A 17,090-nucleotide genomic window follows, 5' to 3' on the forward strand; every position below is an offset into this window, starting at 1 on the left:
GAAGCTGTTTTACTGCAGAAGTATCTAAGTTGGGGACATGGAAAGAACTCCAGGGTGGTGGCGAAAGCGATAGTAAACTCTTCCTCCTAAGCTTTCTAATCCCTGTAGTAATAGTACTAAAGGATTTAGTGTTCCTGGAGTTTCCATTGTTTACCTGGCACGTATATTTGTTTATTGGTTTGGTTTTGGTTTTCATATATTGCTTCTTTTACTATTATTTTGAACTGTGTTTGCTATGTTTGCCAGAATAACTGTCCTGCCATTATATCCACACCAGGTTCTCTATTAGGTTAAAATCCATTTTACATTTCTTAACCCCCTTACTTTGTTAAAGCTTCTCTTCTTGTATCATAAGCCACACTGGGGTGGAACTGCACATTGTCACAGTACTGGGTTCTTTCCTCTTGGAAGCTGATGCGTCTCAGAGCTGTGAGATTGCTGAAGGTAAAAGGGGCTATGTAAATGAAAGATGTGCTGTTGCTAGGGGACAAGACATACTATTGACACACAGATGAAATGGGGACACTGCTGAAGTGTTGAGTAGCATGAAGGAGTAAAATGAGAGAGAGAAATGAAGCAATTAAGCTGCTTCTGTCAGACTGCCCTTAGCAGAACTATCCCCATTTTACAGATATTTAAACTGGGACAGCAAGATGGACTAAATTGGTCGGTCAGGGTTTACACAACTAGTTAATGCTAAGTCTTCTCTGCCTGTTGGACTGTGCTCCTTTTTTTGGCACAGGATTCTGGTTTGGTATTTTGTCTTTGGCTCTGTGTTGGCCAGTTTCATGCAGGAAAAGTCTAATGCCACAGGGTTTCTGAACTGAGCCATTTGGACTTGCAAAGCCCTGGTTCTGATGCATGAGTTTGGAAAGTTGTTTCTCCTTCTTTTGTCTCTGTTTCCCCAGTGAAGAAATGGAAATGAGGATAATCACCAGCTCATAAAAGCACTGATACCTTTTATCTTCCAAAGTATGCTGCTGCTGCTAAAGATAAAATTTGCTATGTTTTTTTGGCAGTCATTAAAATATAAGCCTAGGATATGTTCCCTTGAGTTCGTGTTCAATTAAGTGCTTGGGTCCAGGCCAGGTTAGTGGTTGTCCAGAAGACCACAGGGATATGGAAGTGGGATTAATGACTCAATAAATACTGACTCAGTACTAAACCCAGGCCTTTCTCTTACATTTATAGTCATTTGCAATCTTGTCTGTCACAGCTGAATTCAAATGTAGTAGTTCATGTAGATACTTCCTACCTTCTCCAACTTTCAGCCCAGTTCCATAATTTTCATGGCAAAAGTGAGGCAAAATATAGCATGTTTGAAAGGGCCTTCTGAATACACAGTTAGTAACTTATGAGTAAGGAAACATTTAAAGATTGGTAGTAGTGGTACTTTTGATATTTAAGTCAAGTAATGCCTGCTGGCATCGAGGAGCAGCAAGAACCAGACTACATGCTTTAAGAACACATCTCCGGTAACGTTCCAGAAGTACAGGCAAGTAATGGTTGTGCTCGAGTTTCAAGCCCAAGATGCTGTACGCGGGTGTTGTCCAGGTGTCTCCATGCACATGCCCAGTACCTCATCTTTTGTTTTCACCTCTCCCTGCTGTGCAGCCTTGCAGCTGTTCTTGGTGCCAGGTGGGCTGCTGCTCTGTACCGAGGCATAACTGACAGCTGGGTGACTTTGCGTGCCACAATGCACTCAAAGTATGCCAGTCCTGGTCCTCACAGGTGGCATCAGATCTCCTGCTGGGTTAGCTCTGAAGTTTCCTTCAAGTTAAACTGATAATTGTGTCTACTTGTGTGTGTCAATAGGGACACAAAAAATTGCTTTGAAGGGGATGTTGTTCCTACAGGCAGTTAGACCAAGGACAGGGAGCTCATATGAAGGCTTTGTGAAGCAATCAGAGCTGTCCAGAACTATGCCATTAGGACAGCAGCACTTCAATGGAGAGACATAGCTGAGCACTTGCAGAAGATTTAAAGATCTTTTCTCTCTATGCTGAAGCTCCCCCCTCTTCTGCTCTTCGTCCTGTTTTCAATTACGGTATTGCTGTTTAATGTGGATGCAGATACAAGCAACTGTGTTTGATTTTTCATACTGCCGACAGACAAACTGAAAGAGATGCGTGCCTGCTTTATAGCAGTGTATTATTTTCCTATATGTTAGCAATTATACATATTGTTTCCTGATCACAAGTCTTTCTCGTCGTCTATTGCATGACTGTACTTGATTATATAACCTGATGTGTTTAGATTTGGGTACGTGATATCAGAAACACTTTGGTTGCCTGTTATTTCATATTTTGTTGTTGTTGTTTGTTTATATTCTGTCAGGATAAGCCTGTCTTATTTCATAGAATAAGGGAGGGATGAGCTTTCTTAGCAGTCGAATGGTGGTTCGGCAAGGAGCAAACAGCGAGCTCCAGGAACTGGCATTAATTCTAGGTGGTGTTCTGTACTCTGGGTCTGTACTGAGTTGATTGGCAAGAGGGAACTGCACAGCATTGTGTTGCTTGGTAGAATGGGAGACAAAAAAAATGAGGAAAGCCTTGAATGCTCCTTGCCATGAAGAATTATAGGACTTTGTGCAAGGTGACAGCCAGCCTGTTGTCACAGCCAAATTCCAATGTGGGAAACTGCAATTGCAGTTGGACGAGGTTTTTACCAGGTCCATTGAAACGAGTGGGATTTGGCTGGTTCAGTATAGTCAGGTCATTGCTGTCTGCCTTCAGAATTTTGGTCTTCTAAATCACAGCTCAGTTCATTGGGAGCAGCTATCATTCTCACCTCTGAGAAAGTTTCTTATGGCATTTATCACAAGCCAAACATTGCAGAAGTATGTTGATGCTGGAGACTGGAGACTTAGACTATTTTTTTCCCCTTGCATTTGGTTTCCTTACACATTTCTGTAGCATATTCGCAGTAGTTCTAATTTCACATACGTGGCTTTTTGCATGAGGAGCCTTTAGAAGCAATCTATAATGTTAAAGATGAACCTTCATGTTCTGAGGGCTTTCATTTCTTGTTTTTGTCAAATAGATACGCGTCTCCCATTCCAATTTGTATTGTGGTAGCAATCAGTAATGATTCCCACTGTTAGGTGCAATGCAAACACAATACACAAAGAGAATGCTTGCCCATAGAACTTGTTTTTGTTCTGGCCAAAGGGAAAAATCAATGCACAATGTATTGTCTCATAGACTCTATTATGTTTATCTTAGGGGGGGAAAAAAGTGCATTTTTTCTGGCTTGGTAGTTTGCAGTATGCCCCTGTCCTAATTATAATTCAAATTCGTTACCTAACCTATTGTGAATACAGGCAGCTCTTGAGATTTTAAGTTGCACATTTCTGAAATAACAGTTAGTACCCTGGGCAGTTTCCGTGAGGAATCCCAGACAGCAGAATTGGAGTACTTTCCAGACAAGCCTCCTTGGCCCTTTGCCACTTTTGAGTGGCCCCATCTTAACCTCCAGACATCATGTAAGTGTTTGAAAGACCTCAAACGGCTGATGTGTTAATCGTTAGGAAGTTGTGTCCCAGCATGAAGGATTTAGATTAAAGTAGAGAAAGCAGAGAGAAAATGATCACGGCAGGGTAAAAATGATGTTTAGTCCTTTTTTGTGAGCGTAATGTGCAAACAGCATAAAGGGTGAAGATAACGTAGAAAACCTTACTTGAATTAATTTTTAAACATTCAAATTTTAAAATAAAACTCAGGTAAAAGTCTTTGCACTTCATTGTGTTTTGGTATCCAAAGAGCAGAGGTTGATGCCAGCTTCTGTATTATCAGAGGACATTGGGCTGGACCAGGGTTCCTTACCGAAAGTTCCTTGCTCAAGGGCTGGACCGATTGCCCAGCTTAGGGCAAGCAAACAACGTGTTGCACAGCCCTGCTCATGGGCAGTCACATTATCGGCAAAGCTCGCAGCAGAACTGCTGCACCTCTTAAAGCACAAAGGTGTCCAAGAGAGTGAACGGACTTCTTCCTTGGACCCAGGTCAGACTTTGGAAATATTTTCAGTTGCTGTTTTCTAATAGCTTGTTAGCATCAAATTACAGACAACAATTCCAAAATCTTTGGGCAAGCCAAATGATTTCAGTTTAAAGAACACTTAACTGGAATTTTACCCAGTTATGAAGCCTTTTAAGATCATTGGCAGCAAGTGCCCAAAAACAGGTTTCATATATTAACTGAGGTAGAATAAATATGCCTTTATTTCCAGCTGCTATTTCAAAGGCTATGGAAATATCAGAAACAAATTGTTAGCCAGCTGTGCCTTAATCACGGCACTACAAACGTGCTTTCAATCGGGCTGCTGCAGGGTGGTGCCTCACGCCATTCTAGAGAGGTGACTTCTTAGCTTGCGCTCCTGGGGCTTGATCTAAGGCCCACTAAAATTAATAGGCTCTCACTAACTTCACCTGGGCTTGGATCCATACCGAAAATCCTGGGTAATTAAAAAAAAAATTGTGACCAGCATGCCAGAATACAGCCTGAGATATAACACAGCGTAACCCACATCAGAGAAAATGCTCTAAGAACGGTGGTGTGCATGCCTGAGTGGCTCATTCCTGCACAGTAATTAGGTGCTGGTTCACATTGTTGTTTTGTGGGGAAAACATTTTCTTGAGCTTCAGGAAGTAAATCAGCAGTTCTAACGTGATTTCAAACAGAAAGGGAGTGTTTAGACATGAACTGATTTAGTTTTGCTTATTTAGTTAGCCGTGATTAAAACCAGTGTTGCCACAAATATAAAAATACAGAAATGTGAATGCCAGATAGAAGTAGAAGTTGCCTCTAGAATTTATACCTTTGTAACACCTTTTATTTACAAATTGCTTGGTTTGGGTGGGAGCAGAGCTGATAGCACCATTTGGGGAACAAGTAGTCAGCACAATGCAGTTGTTTTTACCATCAAACAAATTTTTTTTTTTCTTTAATTGATGTTAAAATTTAAGTCCTGTTCCTAATTATAATACCAATAGTCAAAGCTTGACTGCAGATGTCCTTGTGCCTGAATTTCTGATCTGAAGAGCAAGCATAATGCTTTTCCAATTCTGCAGTTACTGGAAATATATTGGAAGAGAAATCACGGCAGCGTGCTGCGAGATGAGGGCCATAAAGCTCTTCAGTAATAATTTGTGGGGTACGGTTCTGCTTTCTGCCCGCCCAGGGACTGCTCTCAGTCTGCCTCCAGCACAGCAGGGAGCGGTGTGGATTCCCCTCCCCAGGCTTGCTCATACCTACCAAGACCTGCCCGACCTGGTGAGCCTTTGCGAGGCCTTAGGTAAGCAGGGCCTGATTCATTCCCTGCTGCGGTCCCCGGGAAAATCCCCAGTGACATCACTGGGCTTTGGCACGGGGCAGGAGTCTCAGTAACTTCCTCGCTGCTCCCTGGTACGCTGGGGATACTCCTCAGCCGTACCACGGCAGGTGAGAACATAAATCTCACCCGTGACTGTCTTGTATGAGCAATTTTTCCAAAAGTAAATAAATCATCTCTCTTTCGTCTTACCCACAGCACCTGGCAAACAATTAACTGAAAAGCTGAGAAGGTGGTGTTTCCTACGTGAGCCAATTTAAATCAGTCTGCAAGTCTTGATTTTTAATTCCTCTTTAGAAAATGGAACCAAGTGAAGCAGGCTGGCAGAAGAAATGTGCACCATTTTTTAGCTCTGCATGGTTTAATAATGTAACTGCCAGTTTCTGTTTTCGCCTCTGTAGAATTATATGCCTCTATTTGAAACTTTTGACAAATCAGTCTATTTTTGTTCTCCCTCTGCCATAAATTCAATCCATATGTCTTAAAACATCCTTTCATAGCTTTAACGTGGAAAAGGAAGTGGCTTAGGCTCTGTATAGGAGGCTACAGTGTAGTTAGCAAGCTCTTCTAGTTTGCATGCATTGCTTCTGTTAGCTTTTAAAGCCTCGACTTCCTAATTATTCAGGTTACAGAGGGCATTGGCAGAGTTTTCTCCATTAACTAACAGTGAAGTACAGTGAAGAAGCACAACAGGATAAATCATTCCCTTATCCTCAAAATGTCCAGGAAGTTTTTGATGCAGTCCTTGGCTTTGCCACTGAGCAGGATGCGAAGAGGATGTGAAAAGGGTAGGGGAGATCAATTCAGCATATAATTTCAAAGAAAACATCAAGACAAAGAAACAAAGGTCTTGCCCAATGCACTGCAGTTCAACTGGCAAGGGTTTTGTTTGACAGGACTGCAGAGCACCTACGTGACAGGAGGTCTCTGCAATATGAGCAGAGTGTCTCCACATCCAAGAATGAGCCGGGGTCAGGAGGTGAGGGTGGGAAGGAAATGCAGGTCGAACCTGAAAGCTGTTGGTATGGCTCTGTGCGGATCAAAGTGGAAAAATCCAAAATACAGGATGCAGCAGGGTAAGAGCACAGGCAGAAGTGGCTGTAAGCATCCTTGTCTAACAGCACAGAAAATTTAGTCCAAGGATATGTTGCTGGAACTCTGGGATAAATTGTAGTTAATGGCAGCAGCTTGAACATCAGGATACAGGAACTCTGGGTGAGTGGACTGCAAAAAGCTTTTCAGAGTCCACCTGCACTGTGGATGTGGTGTCACGCTGTGGCTCATCGGGTCTCACTGCAGGGTGCCAGCAGAGGAAGCAGGTCCCCTTTCCCACCCACACTGTGGTCACGTATCCCTGCTCCCTGCCTCCCAGCGGCCGTAGGGGTCACAGCCCCCCCTCCCCTCCATGCCACTCAGAGCAGTCCTGTGGCCACAGGGCAAAACCATTCAGCTCATTAATTTGAAGAAAAGCTGATCAACTAATGAGTTTCTGGGAGGAAAGCAGGAGAGGCAAAATTATAGTTTTGGGATCTGCGTGGCACCGACTTGCAGTGTGGCTGCAGATTTGCTGTGTTCAATCAAAGTTCTGGGGTGAAAACTGTGACTGGGGAGACGTAAATGAATGCCTCTTTTAGAGACAGCTTGCACATTAACATGAAACTGTATCTCAGGGTTTTTTTGTACTCTCCCCAGTTGTCACTACCATTCCCAGCCTGTTCACCCAAATAGCCTCTAATTTGTCACCAGTGCAGATGAGCTGTAAGGACAGGCACGAAGTATGATGAGGTCCCAATAACGACAGAAAACTGTTTGCAGATCCTTAGTTCTGTTTGGCTGCTGTGCATTAATGCTCATGTATGCAAGATAAAATCGTTCAGAATGGAAGGAGTGCGTGTGCAGCGACCGCATGTGTACAATGTTACTGTCCTTCTAATCCATCCCTCTAATAATGGGGTCATTTATAGAGATGAAAATACAGTCAACCTCAAAACTTGTAGGCGTAGTTTGGCAAAGCCAAAGGTTCACGCATATAGAAACCACAGTCTGCACACTTGAAACTGCATGCAGGTTCAAAGCACTGGCATAGCCCCTGGCTTTATTTTCAGAGTTGCAAAGATTGCAGCTACCATTTACCCTAGATGGACTTGAGGTTATCTTCCACACCTCTGAAAATCAGGCCCTTATATCTAGCAATCTACATACAGCTGTTCAAAGGCAACCTGTGTGTGCACAGCTGAGTTGTTGTATAAACAATATAAGAGACTTCACTAACGCTTTTCATGTAGCTTTATCTCAACTGCAATTTGTTTCTAGTTTTTACAGGCTGTGGAAACACCCGTCTGTGCTACCTGGAGCCCAGTTGCCCTGTTCTTATTCATTCCAGTGGCATTTACAGCACTACTCGATTTCGTTTGAACTGTTCAAAAAACCTCGAGTCCCCTGACTAAGGCACAAACGTGTTTCAGCTACATATCACTACTGCCAGTACGGAGACGCGCTTTTCCGCTCCTGTAACTTCTCTTGTAACAGGCCTGTTCCTTGCTCTCTTCCCCAGGTGTGCTGTCTCTGCCTGCCTACTTCAGCCCCTACAATGATGGCTCTGTGTGCAGCGATGGACGGGCTGATGCTTACGCCCAGCTGGAGCTCCGAACTCTAGAGCAGTCTCTGTTGGCAACTTGCGTTGGAAGCATCTCTGAACTGAGTAAGTTTCAGTTGTAATTGAATGTGGGCTTCTTTCAGTGAAGCAGGAGAGCCGGTCCCTCTGCTATTGAGGTCAGTGGGAGCGTTGCCATTGTTGACAGTGTGAGGAGTATGTGGCCAGTGTTGTGTAAGATTTAATTGTCTCATGGTGCCGTTTATGAAAATGAAGCTGGTTCATTAGACTACTTTATACTTAATTAATGTATAAGATGCGGTTTTTCTAGCCTTTTGGTAGTTAGTTGTGCTAGTGCCACTGGATGCTTTTGCCTAGATACTTCTGGAGGATTTCTTGGACTTCTGTGGAACACAGCAGTGGCAGCTCCCTCAGATGGCTGAGAGGGTTCCTTCTTCAGTGTTTATGCAGTGGAAATGTCAAGGGTGCAGGATGCTCAAGGAAAAGCTTTTTGGTTACTTAAAAAACAAAAAGTGGAGGGAAAAAATCTGAGAGCACTTCAATAACAAAAACTTGTTCAAAACTTTTTTTAATGGCAACCAAATGAAATGTTCCATTCCTAGACTACTCACAAAGCCCCTTTAAAGTAAACAAAAATGATTTGTGTTTTCCCGGTCTACTTTTCCCTTGCAACGTTTCTGCTGGCATCACTTTCTTAGTCTCTACCACGTGAATGCTAATGAATGTCAGGGGCCAGCAAGGAGTTTGTGGGTTTCACCATTTATTTTGCAACCTGCCTTAATTTGAGGTTTTCAAATTCCTTTAACACACCTCTATTTATCCTGGAACACAAGAGAACATTTGTAGCATGGGCCTATGATTGAATACAGCTTCCTCTCTCTCTCTTCCCCCAGCCTGCTTTGGCCAACTTGGTCATTACATCTAGTGAATAGATCTCCTGATACAGTTGCCTACTGATTTTTTTTTTTTTTATGTTACTGCATGTTGCCAAAAAAATAGAGTGAGTGCGCAAAGGAGAAGGAACGTTATTCTGTGCTGAAAATTTAAATTCCAGATGCATTTCTTCTATAATCGTGCAGGCTTCTGTGTTAGTACCAGTGCTAGAGGATTCACAACATTCCTGTAAAATTTTTAGATTGTAGAGAGTCAGGAGCTACTGAAGTGGAAAGATGGAGGCGTTGGAAGGCTTTTGCATTCTGAAGTGGGTCCTTAAACTTGAACGTACTATGCACCAAACAAGTGGCACAACTTTACACTGCAAACAGATTTTTAGTACTTCATTGATATGAACCACTAATAATGTATATACGGGAGCTTTGTGGGGGTTTCTCCCTTGCCTGTGCAACACTAGAACCTCAGGGTTTCAGCTGGAGGTTGTTTGGCAAATTTAGAGTCTTGCTGTGATATTAAAGAACAAAAACCTTCCTAAGAATCTCAGAGGGAGGTGCAAATAATTCATATTGTCATTGGTAAGTTCAAGGTGCTTTCTCAGGATCCAGCTTTGAGATGGGCTGACTATTTCAGTTCCATCCTTTCCCAGTATTGTAGCTGTGGGACACAATGGACTAACATTTCCTGTGAGAGTTTCAGGGGTCTGTAAAGCATAAAGCAACAGAAGATTCTCCCAAGGAAAAAATAGACCCTAGCTATGTATAGTAATCATTCAGACCAGTGGTATGGTAGTCACACTACTCAAAGATACAATGTCTGAAGCCTTTATTGCAAAGCTCATGTAGTTTGTAATGCACCACAATAAAAGGAGAGTAAACAGGGTGTGCCCAAAGCAAGCATATTACACAAATGTCAGCTTTATGTGACTAGAGACTCCCTGCATAGCTGCTGTGTTGGGGTCATTGATCTGTGAACTTTTTATAAATCTGCAGCCTTGAAGTCCTTTACCCATAGAAACGGTGTAACACAGGTCGCCTTTTTCAAGGCCTTGTCAAGTCCACCAGTACTCTGAAACAGAGGCAGGTTGGCTCAAATTCAAAGACCAAGGGGACTGAGCAGCTCCGAAAGCTCCTGGATTGCATTTATTACAAGGCTCAGGGGCAAATTCCTGGAGCAGCTTGTGACAGCCAGCATGATAAAGATTGGCTTTTTAATGAGAGAGTCAGGTCTTGTTATTCTGGAGAAACCTGCAGGTAGAGTGAGAAGGAGACAATCAGACCCCTCAAAGAAGGGGTTTCTATACTGAACATATCATTAATTAATTAGCCACAAGTGCCTGAACCTCAGAACCCAGTTGACAGTACTGGGAATAATCTCATAACCTAAAATAGTGATGCTGGAGATGAGAACAAAGTATTTGTATTCGTGGTACTGGCTTTGCCTTGTGTAAGCTATGCTCCCAGCTCGGGCAATTGATTGTAAAATCATGATGTCATCAAGATCATGATGTTATCATAAGTTTTTGTAGGCAGGTAAGAAATATTAATACCTGGTTTGAAATAGGAGAAAAACAACGTTAAAACAGGATGGCAATATCACTGTAAAGCTCTTGTTCTGAACGTATGGTGACTGAGAGGAGTTTAAATCTCTATTTCTAAGTGATAACTTGCCACTTGAAAGAAAAAAATTTCCCTTACGACAAACTGCAAAAAGTGGCAGCTTGAGGGCAGCTTTTGGCTTAGTTAAAGAAAAGGAGTATTTGTATACAAAGGGCATTTATCTTAGCTGTGAGAGATTTTATTTAGCTGAAAGAGTGTACTTAAGAGGACTGTGGATGAATAGTAAAGAGACGCTTTTGCATTCTTTCTCCTCGTGCAGGTGATTTGGTATCACGAGCAATGCACCACATGCAGTGCTTGAACACCATCCGCCCAGGCATGAGCCCCATTCGGCAAACGCGGCAGCAACAACCCATCTCCTGGTCCCCTGATGCTCTCCATACCCTCTACTACTTCCTACGCTGTCCTCAGATGGAGTCCATGGAGAACCCCAACCTTGATCCTCCAAGAATGACCCTGAACAATGAACGGTATGTAGGCTGGTGAGCTTAGTGGTCCGGGCGTTAGGCTAAGGTCTTCTTTGGTAGAGGTGCAGTGTTTGTATGAGTGGCGCTGGCGGTTTTGCAGGATGCTACCTATCAGGCATCAGTTATTCCTGCAGTCAGGCCAGATTATGCTGTCAGCCTTGCCAAGTTTACGAAGCCTTGGAATTGGAACTGGAAAGTGAGCTGTTTTTTCATGCAATCTTTCCGAGCGAGGCATATACGGTACGCTGCCAACGAGGCTTGTCTGGAGACACTGCCAAAAGTACATGTGGTTGCCTAAAGCAGTAAAGACCTTACCAAAGAAAATCTTACCTTCTGAATAGCACCAATTAACAATTGTCATCATTCTCAGGAACAGGAATGTCATCTGCTCTGCAGAGTTTTGAAGGGATTTATGACCAACCGTCGTAATGATTACTTCAGTTGATACTGTGTGTATGGTACACAAAGAAATTCATATAGGAAGCCAGTAACTGAACAGAAAATGCAGTGGGTTGCCCTGCCTTCTGCCAGCATCATACCTGACTCTGAAAGTAGGCTCATTATTAGAGTGGGTCAGAAATTTTCCAGTGGGATGTTTTTTCTGTTAGAAACCTCCCAGATTTCCTTCCTGCCCAGCAGCTTGGCAGCCTGCCTGACAAGCCGGTGGCAGCGGAGAGCCTAGGAGCCCTCAGAGCCCTGGCCACAAGTTGAGTTCTTTGACAGGTCAGGGAGATCCTGCTCTTGTGCGCCTCGGCTCAAAAGCAGACCGATAACTGGCAGCCTTGCAGTTGCATCCTGCAGAAAGACCCAGGCCTCTCAGGACTTAGGTTTCTCCAGTTTGAAATGCATATTGAACTATGTATTTATTTCAGAAATCTTACCTAAATGGAAAATTTTGGTTTCTGATTACCAGTAGCCAGTACTTAACGCTAGCTTACCTTTAGATTCCTTTCAGCCTGCTGGACATCAGGCGGATGGCTGTATCCTGGCCCTTCCCAAAAACAGCCCCTGGTTGTGAAGTTCCATAGGATAGCAAGGTGTTGAAGCCTGGGGCAGAGGCCACACTCACAAAACAGAAAAGCAGGATGCTTGTTGGGTGGGTGAGCAGGTAGAGGAGAAATCTCTGCAGGTTTTCAAATGCTGTGGTTTCTTTGTTCTACCTTGGGCTTTACAATACTCAGCTTCTGGTTCTAAAGTAGGTATGAAATCATGGTAAAATTTAAGTCATCCTTAAAATTCATTCTAAAAAACTGCAAAATTTAACCATGTTTTTCTTTTTTTCCTGTCATCTTCTGTGCATGTGGGTATTATGGTGTTTTTTCCTCTGCCCCTTGCTGGGTAGTCTATTTGTTGTTGAGGCACTTCCTTATTGCTGTCAAACAGCACAGTCTTCAGTCTCTCTGTTTCTGATGCTGCAAGTCAGCCCCGGATCTCATGCCGCCCTACAGTGGCCTGCACCAAGTCTGCCTCCTGTAGCTGTGTTCACCATCCCCAGAGCTGTTGCTGATGGCTTTGTGACCAGAGAGCCTGGCAAGTCAGGACTGAGAAGACCTCCTGAGAATAGCAGTAGACTGAACTGTCTTCTTTTAAGGCTCTGAATTTTCAGGCTGAAGTGCAGAAAAACATGCTGGACAAAAGGCAGCCTTTATAACTGCAGGCTCAGTAAGTTACTTTAAAGAAAACCTCAAATAAGGAGAAAAGTATAAAGCTGTCACCCCTAAGTTTTCTGTTCTGCCAAAATATTTTGCATATGGCTGGTCTGTGTAGCTACCTCCACTGGTTGCTTATTTTCATTTTCTCTTGGTTGCTTAACTGTCTTTCTGTACTTTATCGTAGTTTGTACGAGTGTGACTTCTTTGAGGTCTCAGTCTGGGAGCAAAACTGTTTTGCAGAGTAAAAAAGGTTTTATTTCTGCTTATGTCTGATCCTCCCCCAGTAGAAACAGTATGGTAGCTAATCTTAATCAAACGCCCTCCCTAGTGTAAGACAATTTATTTTGCATTGTATGTTTGCAGGCTGTGCAAAAAATGAGTTTTCATGGTGCCAAATTCTGTAAAGTTGTACACAGCTGTGCAGCTAAAGCTGATAAGCAGCTTATATCAGAAAGTTAGATTAAACTTTCTAATTTGTGTTGTGTTCTTTTCAATATTTGCCGTATGATGGTGTTACTGCAGCTCCTTGTTTTGTACACTGAGGGTAATAAACGAGTTAACAGGAGTGCAGCCATCTCTCCAACTGCTCCCAAACAATGCTCTTCACATGGCTTACTGGAGTTTGTTTGGAATGCAGGCTGCAACTCTATTCTATTTTAAAATCCACACTAGATCCTATAACAGCTGGTGTAAGGGAAATTTCTGCCATTTTTTTCTGACCAGTATTTAGCTGTAAAGGAAATGAAAGGATATATTAAAATGGAGCAAAACCTGGCATCAGGGAAGAAAAAACAGAATTTGAGGACTATCAGGTTAAACAATTGGCTTTGAAAAGTTTATGAAACCTGGACATGAACTTAATACTGCCCAATATGCTAGAGAAGAACATCTAATCTTACCTTTCGTTTGCTCCAAATGTGTATGTGTCTTAATGTATTGACCTCTGTGCACATTATTTAGTACAGCCAGTGGGATAAATACTGCTGGCAGCACTTTATACAGGAGACAGTTTACTGTTTCCTAGCTTAACAGGAAAGATAGTTGAGGCTGCATGTGAGATGCCAGACCCATGACTAGATAGATGCACTATCTTTTGAGTACTGATCCACCTAATGTGTGTTGGCAAAGCTGTGCAACCCAGTTTTTATTCTTTACTGAGCCGTGCTAAATCAGCTGCAGACTCTGCAAACTCTTTTTTGCATTTATGCTCCCTCTCTGGAATATACTTGTGATGTACACTGCAATCCTAGTTTGTTTTCTACTGAAAAACATCTCGGTCACAAACAAGGACAGCAATGCTGACCTATTCTGCATTTGCTTGTGCTTTGGTTCATAGCCTTCTGTATAAACCTACCATCGCTGAATACCAGTCTGAAGTTTAGGAAAGAGAGGGACGGCTGTTTGAGCTGCAGGCTTGGTAAAACCCTGTCTTGGTTAGATCTTGGTTAGATCTGTGAGCCGTACGGATTCAAAGCCGTGTAGTAGGAACTGCAGTTGTGCAGTACACCGATGGACCGGACAGCCCACTATCCATGCTGATTGACTGTTATCTGTGAGCTTTGTGTGTCATGCTGTGATGCAAAGTGCTGTGAAAATCATGAGTCTGTGGGGCTGGAAGGCCTTTACTGTGCTTCCCTGCAACGTGAAAGGAAGTATAGATTTCAAATCCTGAAACCCAGTCTAATGGAGGCGGTCATACCTGGGCTGCCATAAAGGGTTTTTAAAAACCTAGCTGAGCTTCTGAACATATCCTGCAGCAAACTATACAAAGTATGAGAACGTACATATTGCAGTTAGGTATGCAAGGCACCCTAATGAAGAGCCAGTTTAAACTCATAGAGGTTATGTACCTTATCCACGCTAAATACCTTGGCAACTAACAAACTGAGGATAGTAACCTGTAGAGTCCTGCAGGAATGGGGTGGATGTAGCTGTCTCCTTAGAGATTGTCAGATAGAGGATAGATTTCTGGTTTGGCCTCCAGTGTGTGAATGATTTGGAGTATCAGTAGACTGAAACTCTGGGAATTTTGTTGGTTTTATCTGGTTCTGATACTTAACTCCAGGTGAAAACACCGAAGTGGAAGAATGAGCAGAGGCAGAATTAGACAGGAAACAACCAGCTATCTTTAGCAAAACATTTGAAACGTTTCCACAATTAACGTGTAGCTGCTGACTCTATGACCAAACCATGACCCACCTAGAACCCCAAGCTGAATTTGCTGCATGGGCAGTAAACTATCTGCTGTTTGGTGTCATCAAGCCACCTGAGGAAGTGTTTTACAAGTAGAGTGCCACTTGTGCAATACTTTGGCAAATGAATTTGACCCTAAGGTGAGATCAAGCATCTTTACTCAGTAGCCTGGCTGCCTGAAGGCTAAGAACCTGTCCATGCCATGAGAGAGCACATCTGTCTTTGCTGCTGCAGAAAGTCTCTCTGCTGGGCAATAAAATATTTTTTTTTAGTTTCCCAGGAATCGTAGTTTATATTGTCAGAGATCAGACAATGTGCTTTTGGACCACAGAGAGTGAGCAGACGTGTGGCACTCCCTCTCTCCGCTCTGTTTCTGCTGGTTTTTTTCCCATTGCATCTGTCAGGCTAGCTGAGCTTGGGAGCACTCTGTGGTGTGAGATCATGTCCCAGAGCAGCAGAGCATGTTTGCTGGCATTGCTTAGGATACTATGACTTGAGAAGGGCCATCCAAAGGTAAACCAAGTTTCTTTCTCCCTTCAGTATTTCCCTGAGTGGAATATAAAGTTTTTGTCATATTTTTAATGGTGTATCCAGGCAAGATTGCTCTCTCAGTGATAGTTATCATAGGGAGTATTTGTCTTCTCCCTGTAGAGCACAAACTGAGGTCAATATTCTAGTCTCATTTTACAGCTGGGTGGACTAGTCTACCTAAGATAAATTGACAGCCAGGGCAGCGACCAGACTTAAAGCTAGAAATAGAGGCCATTCACTGCCCTCATCCTCTATTTTTGAATGCAAGATCTAAAAAGTACAGATTATCATATGGGCACAGCATTTATTGTAGAAAACTTAGTATGACCCTAATACATAAGAAAAAGGAGAAAAAAAAAGGTGGATCCTGCTTCCTGTTGTGTAGCTTATTAGCCGTGTGTGTTTGGTGAGTAGAATAGTCTTCTTCCTGTTCCGGCTACCCTATTTAAACATCAATAAATTGTTCTCCTATTGCTGATATTGTTGGTCTGTAGAATGTTCTAAAAGTAATTCTAGGCTTGCTCAGCAGTGCTTGTGGATCCAGTCACACCAGAGCTTTCTGAGCTATCTGACTTGCAGACATGCCAAGTTTCACATGTGTAAGTTTGCTGGTGCATGATTTTATTCCAAATATCAGTGAGTATAAAACAATTTATATCAGCAGAAGCACTCTGACTGTACCCATCTGACTGTCAGTGAAAATCCAGTAAAACACTAGCGAAATTCCAGGGCTGATGTAGAATTTGTCAGCTGCCAACAGTAAAATTCAGGGCTTGCCAATTTGATGGAAATTCACAGCTCTTCAGCTGGAAAAGCTGTGGACACTGCAAGGAGCCAACTGCAATCACACGGGGCCACCTCATAAGAAAAAAGAAAGCTTCATTCTCTTTTCCCTGTGGAGGGGTCTAGAATACCTGCCTCAGATTTTATTACTTCTCTAGAGAGGACTCTGTTTTGTGAAGCGATAGTAAACAAGTCTGGCATCACTCAAACAATTGCTTCCTTGCTGCATGAAATCCTTCAGAAAGCCTGCTGCACATTCTGCTTTTAGCTGGATGGTTGTTTTTATTGACAAGGTTCAAAAGTGACCTAAAAATTTTCAACTTCAACAAGAGTCCTCCCATTACACCTTACTACCTCATGTGATTCAGGACCCATGAATAAGCATGCAAACCCTATCTTTCAATAGGCTTAAGCAGGCGAAATGGGCTAGTGCCTACTCTCCTGTGTCATGTTAGCTGGGCGGAAAGAAGGAGCTTAGTTATCTACTTGTGTTTTATCTGTGCAGTATTTCCAGCAACACCTGCTCTAAAACATTTTCTGTTGGGAAAGGATATGTATCTGAAGCTGCCAGGAGGAAGTCTGTAGCTCTTCCATGCCATTTTTGAGCACTGTTTGCTCAAATGCTATATTCGTCTAATATTTGACCTATTGGTTTAAATCATCATCAGTTAAAACATTTGATGTTTGTCTTGTGACATATAATCCAAATTTACTCTGGCTAGCATGGGAACTGGAGATATGTCTATGTAAATAGTTCCTGGTACAGTCTCAAAATCCTGTCCTTTAAATTGATTGTGACCTGAGCCTATTAATGCTTTCAGATTCAAATACTCATGCTCAAACCAGACTGAGTGGAGCAGTGGCTTTATGGCCCTATTTTATTTTTCATACTTTGCAAAATTCAGTCTGTTCTCAGGTACATCAGAGAAATGCCACTAAGTTTTACTGGGGAAAAAAATAATCTCAAAGTAGCTTGTGCCTGTGCTTTGCTAGAGCACTGCTTTCAAGCGTC

At 42.7% G+C, this 17,090-nt stretch overlaps 1 protein-coding gene across 2 annotated transcripts in view; it reads left to right on the top strand.

Moving 5' to 3' along the window:
* The window catches only part of ABTB2 (ankyrin repeat and BTB domain containing 2), a 145,700-nt gene that overhangs the window by 84,354 nt on the left and 44,256 nt on the right, over positions 1-17,090 (top strand). For both annotated transcript variants that reach the window (XM_035327450.1, XM_035327449.1), the window contains exons 2-3: positions 7,883-8,029; positions 10,712-10,922. In XM_035327450.1, the coding sequence (XP_035183341.1) occupies positions 7,883-8,029; positions 10,712-10,922 (358 nt within the window). The remainder of the gene's footprint in view (positions 1-7,882; positions 8,030-10,711; positions 10,923-17,090) is intronic.

Source organism: Oxyura jamaicensis, chromosome 5, assembly GCF_011077185.1.
Source record: "Oxyura jamaicensis isolate SHBP4307 breed ruddy duck chromosome 5, BPBGC_Ojam_1.0, whole genome shotgun sequence".
NCBI classification, from domain to species: domain Eukaryota; kingdom Metazoa; phylum Chordata; class Aves; order Anseriformes; family Anatidae; genus Oxyura; species Oxyura jamaicensis.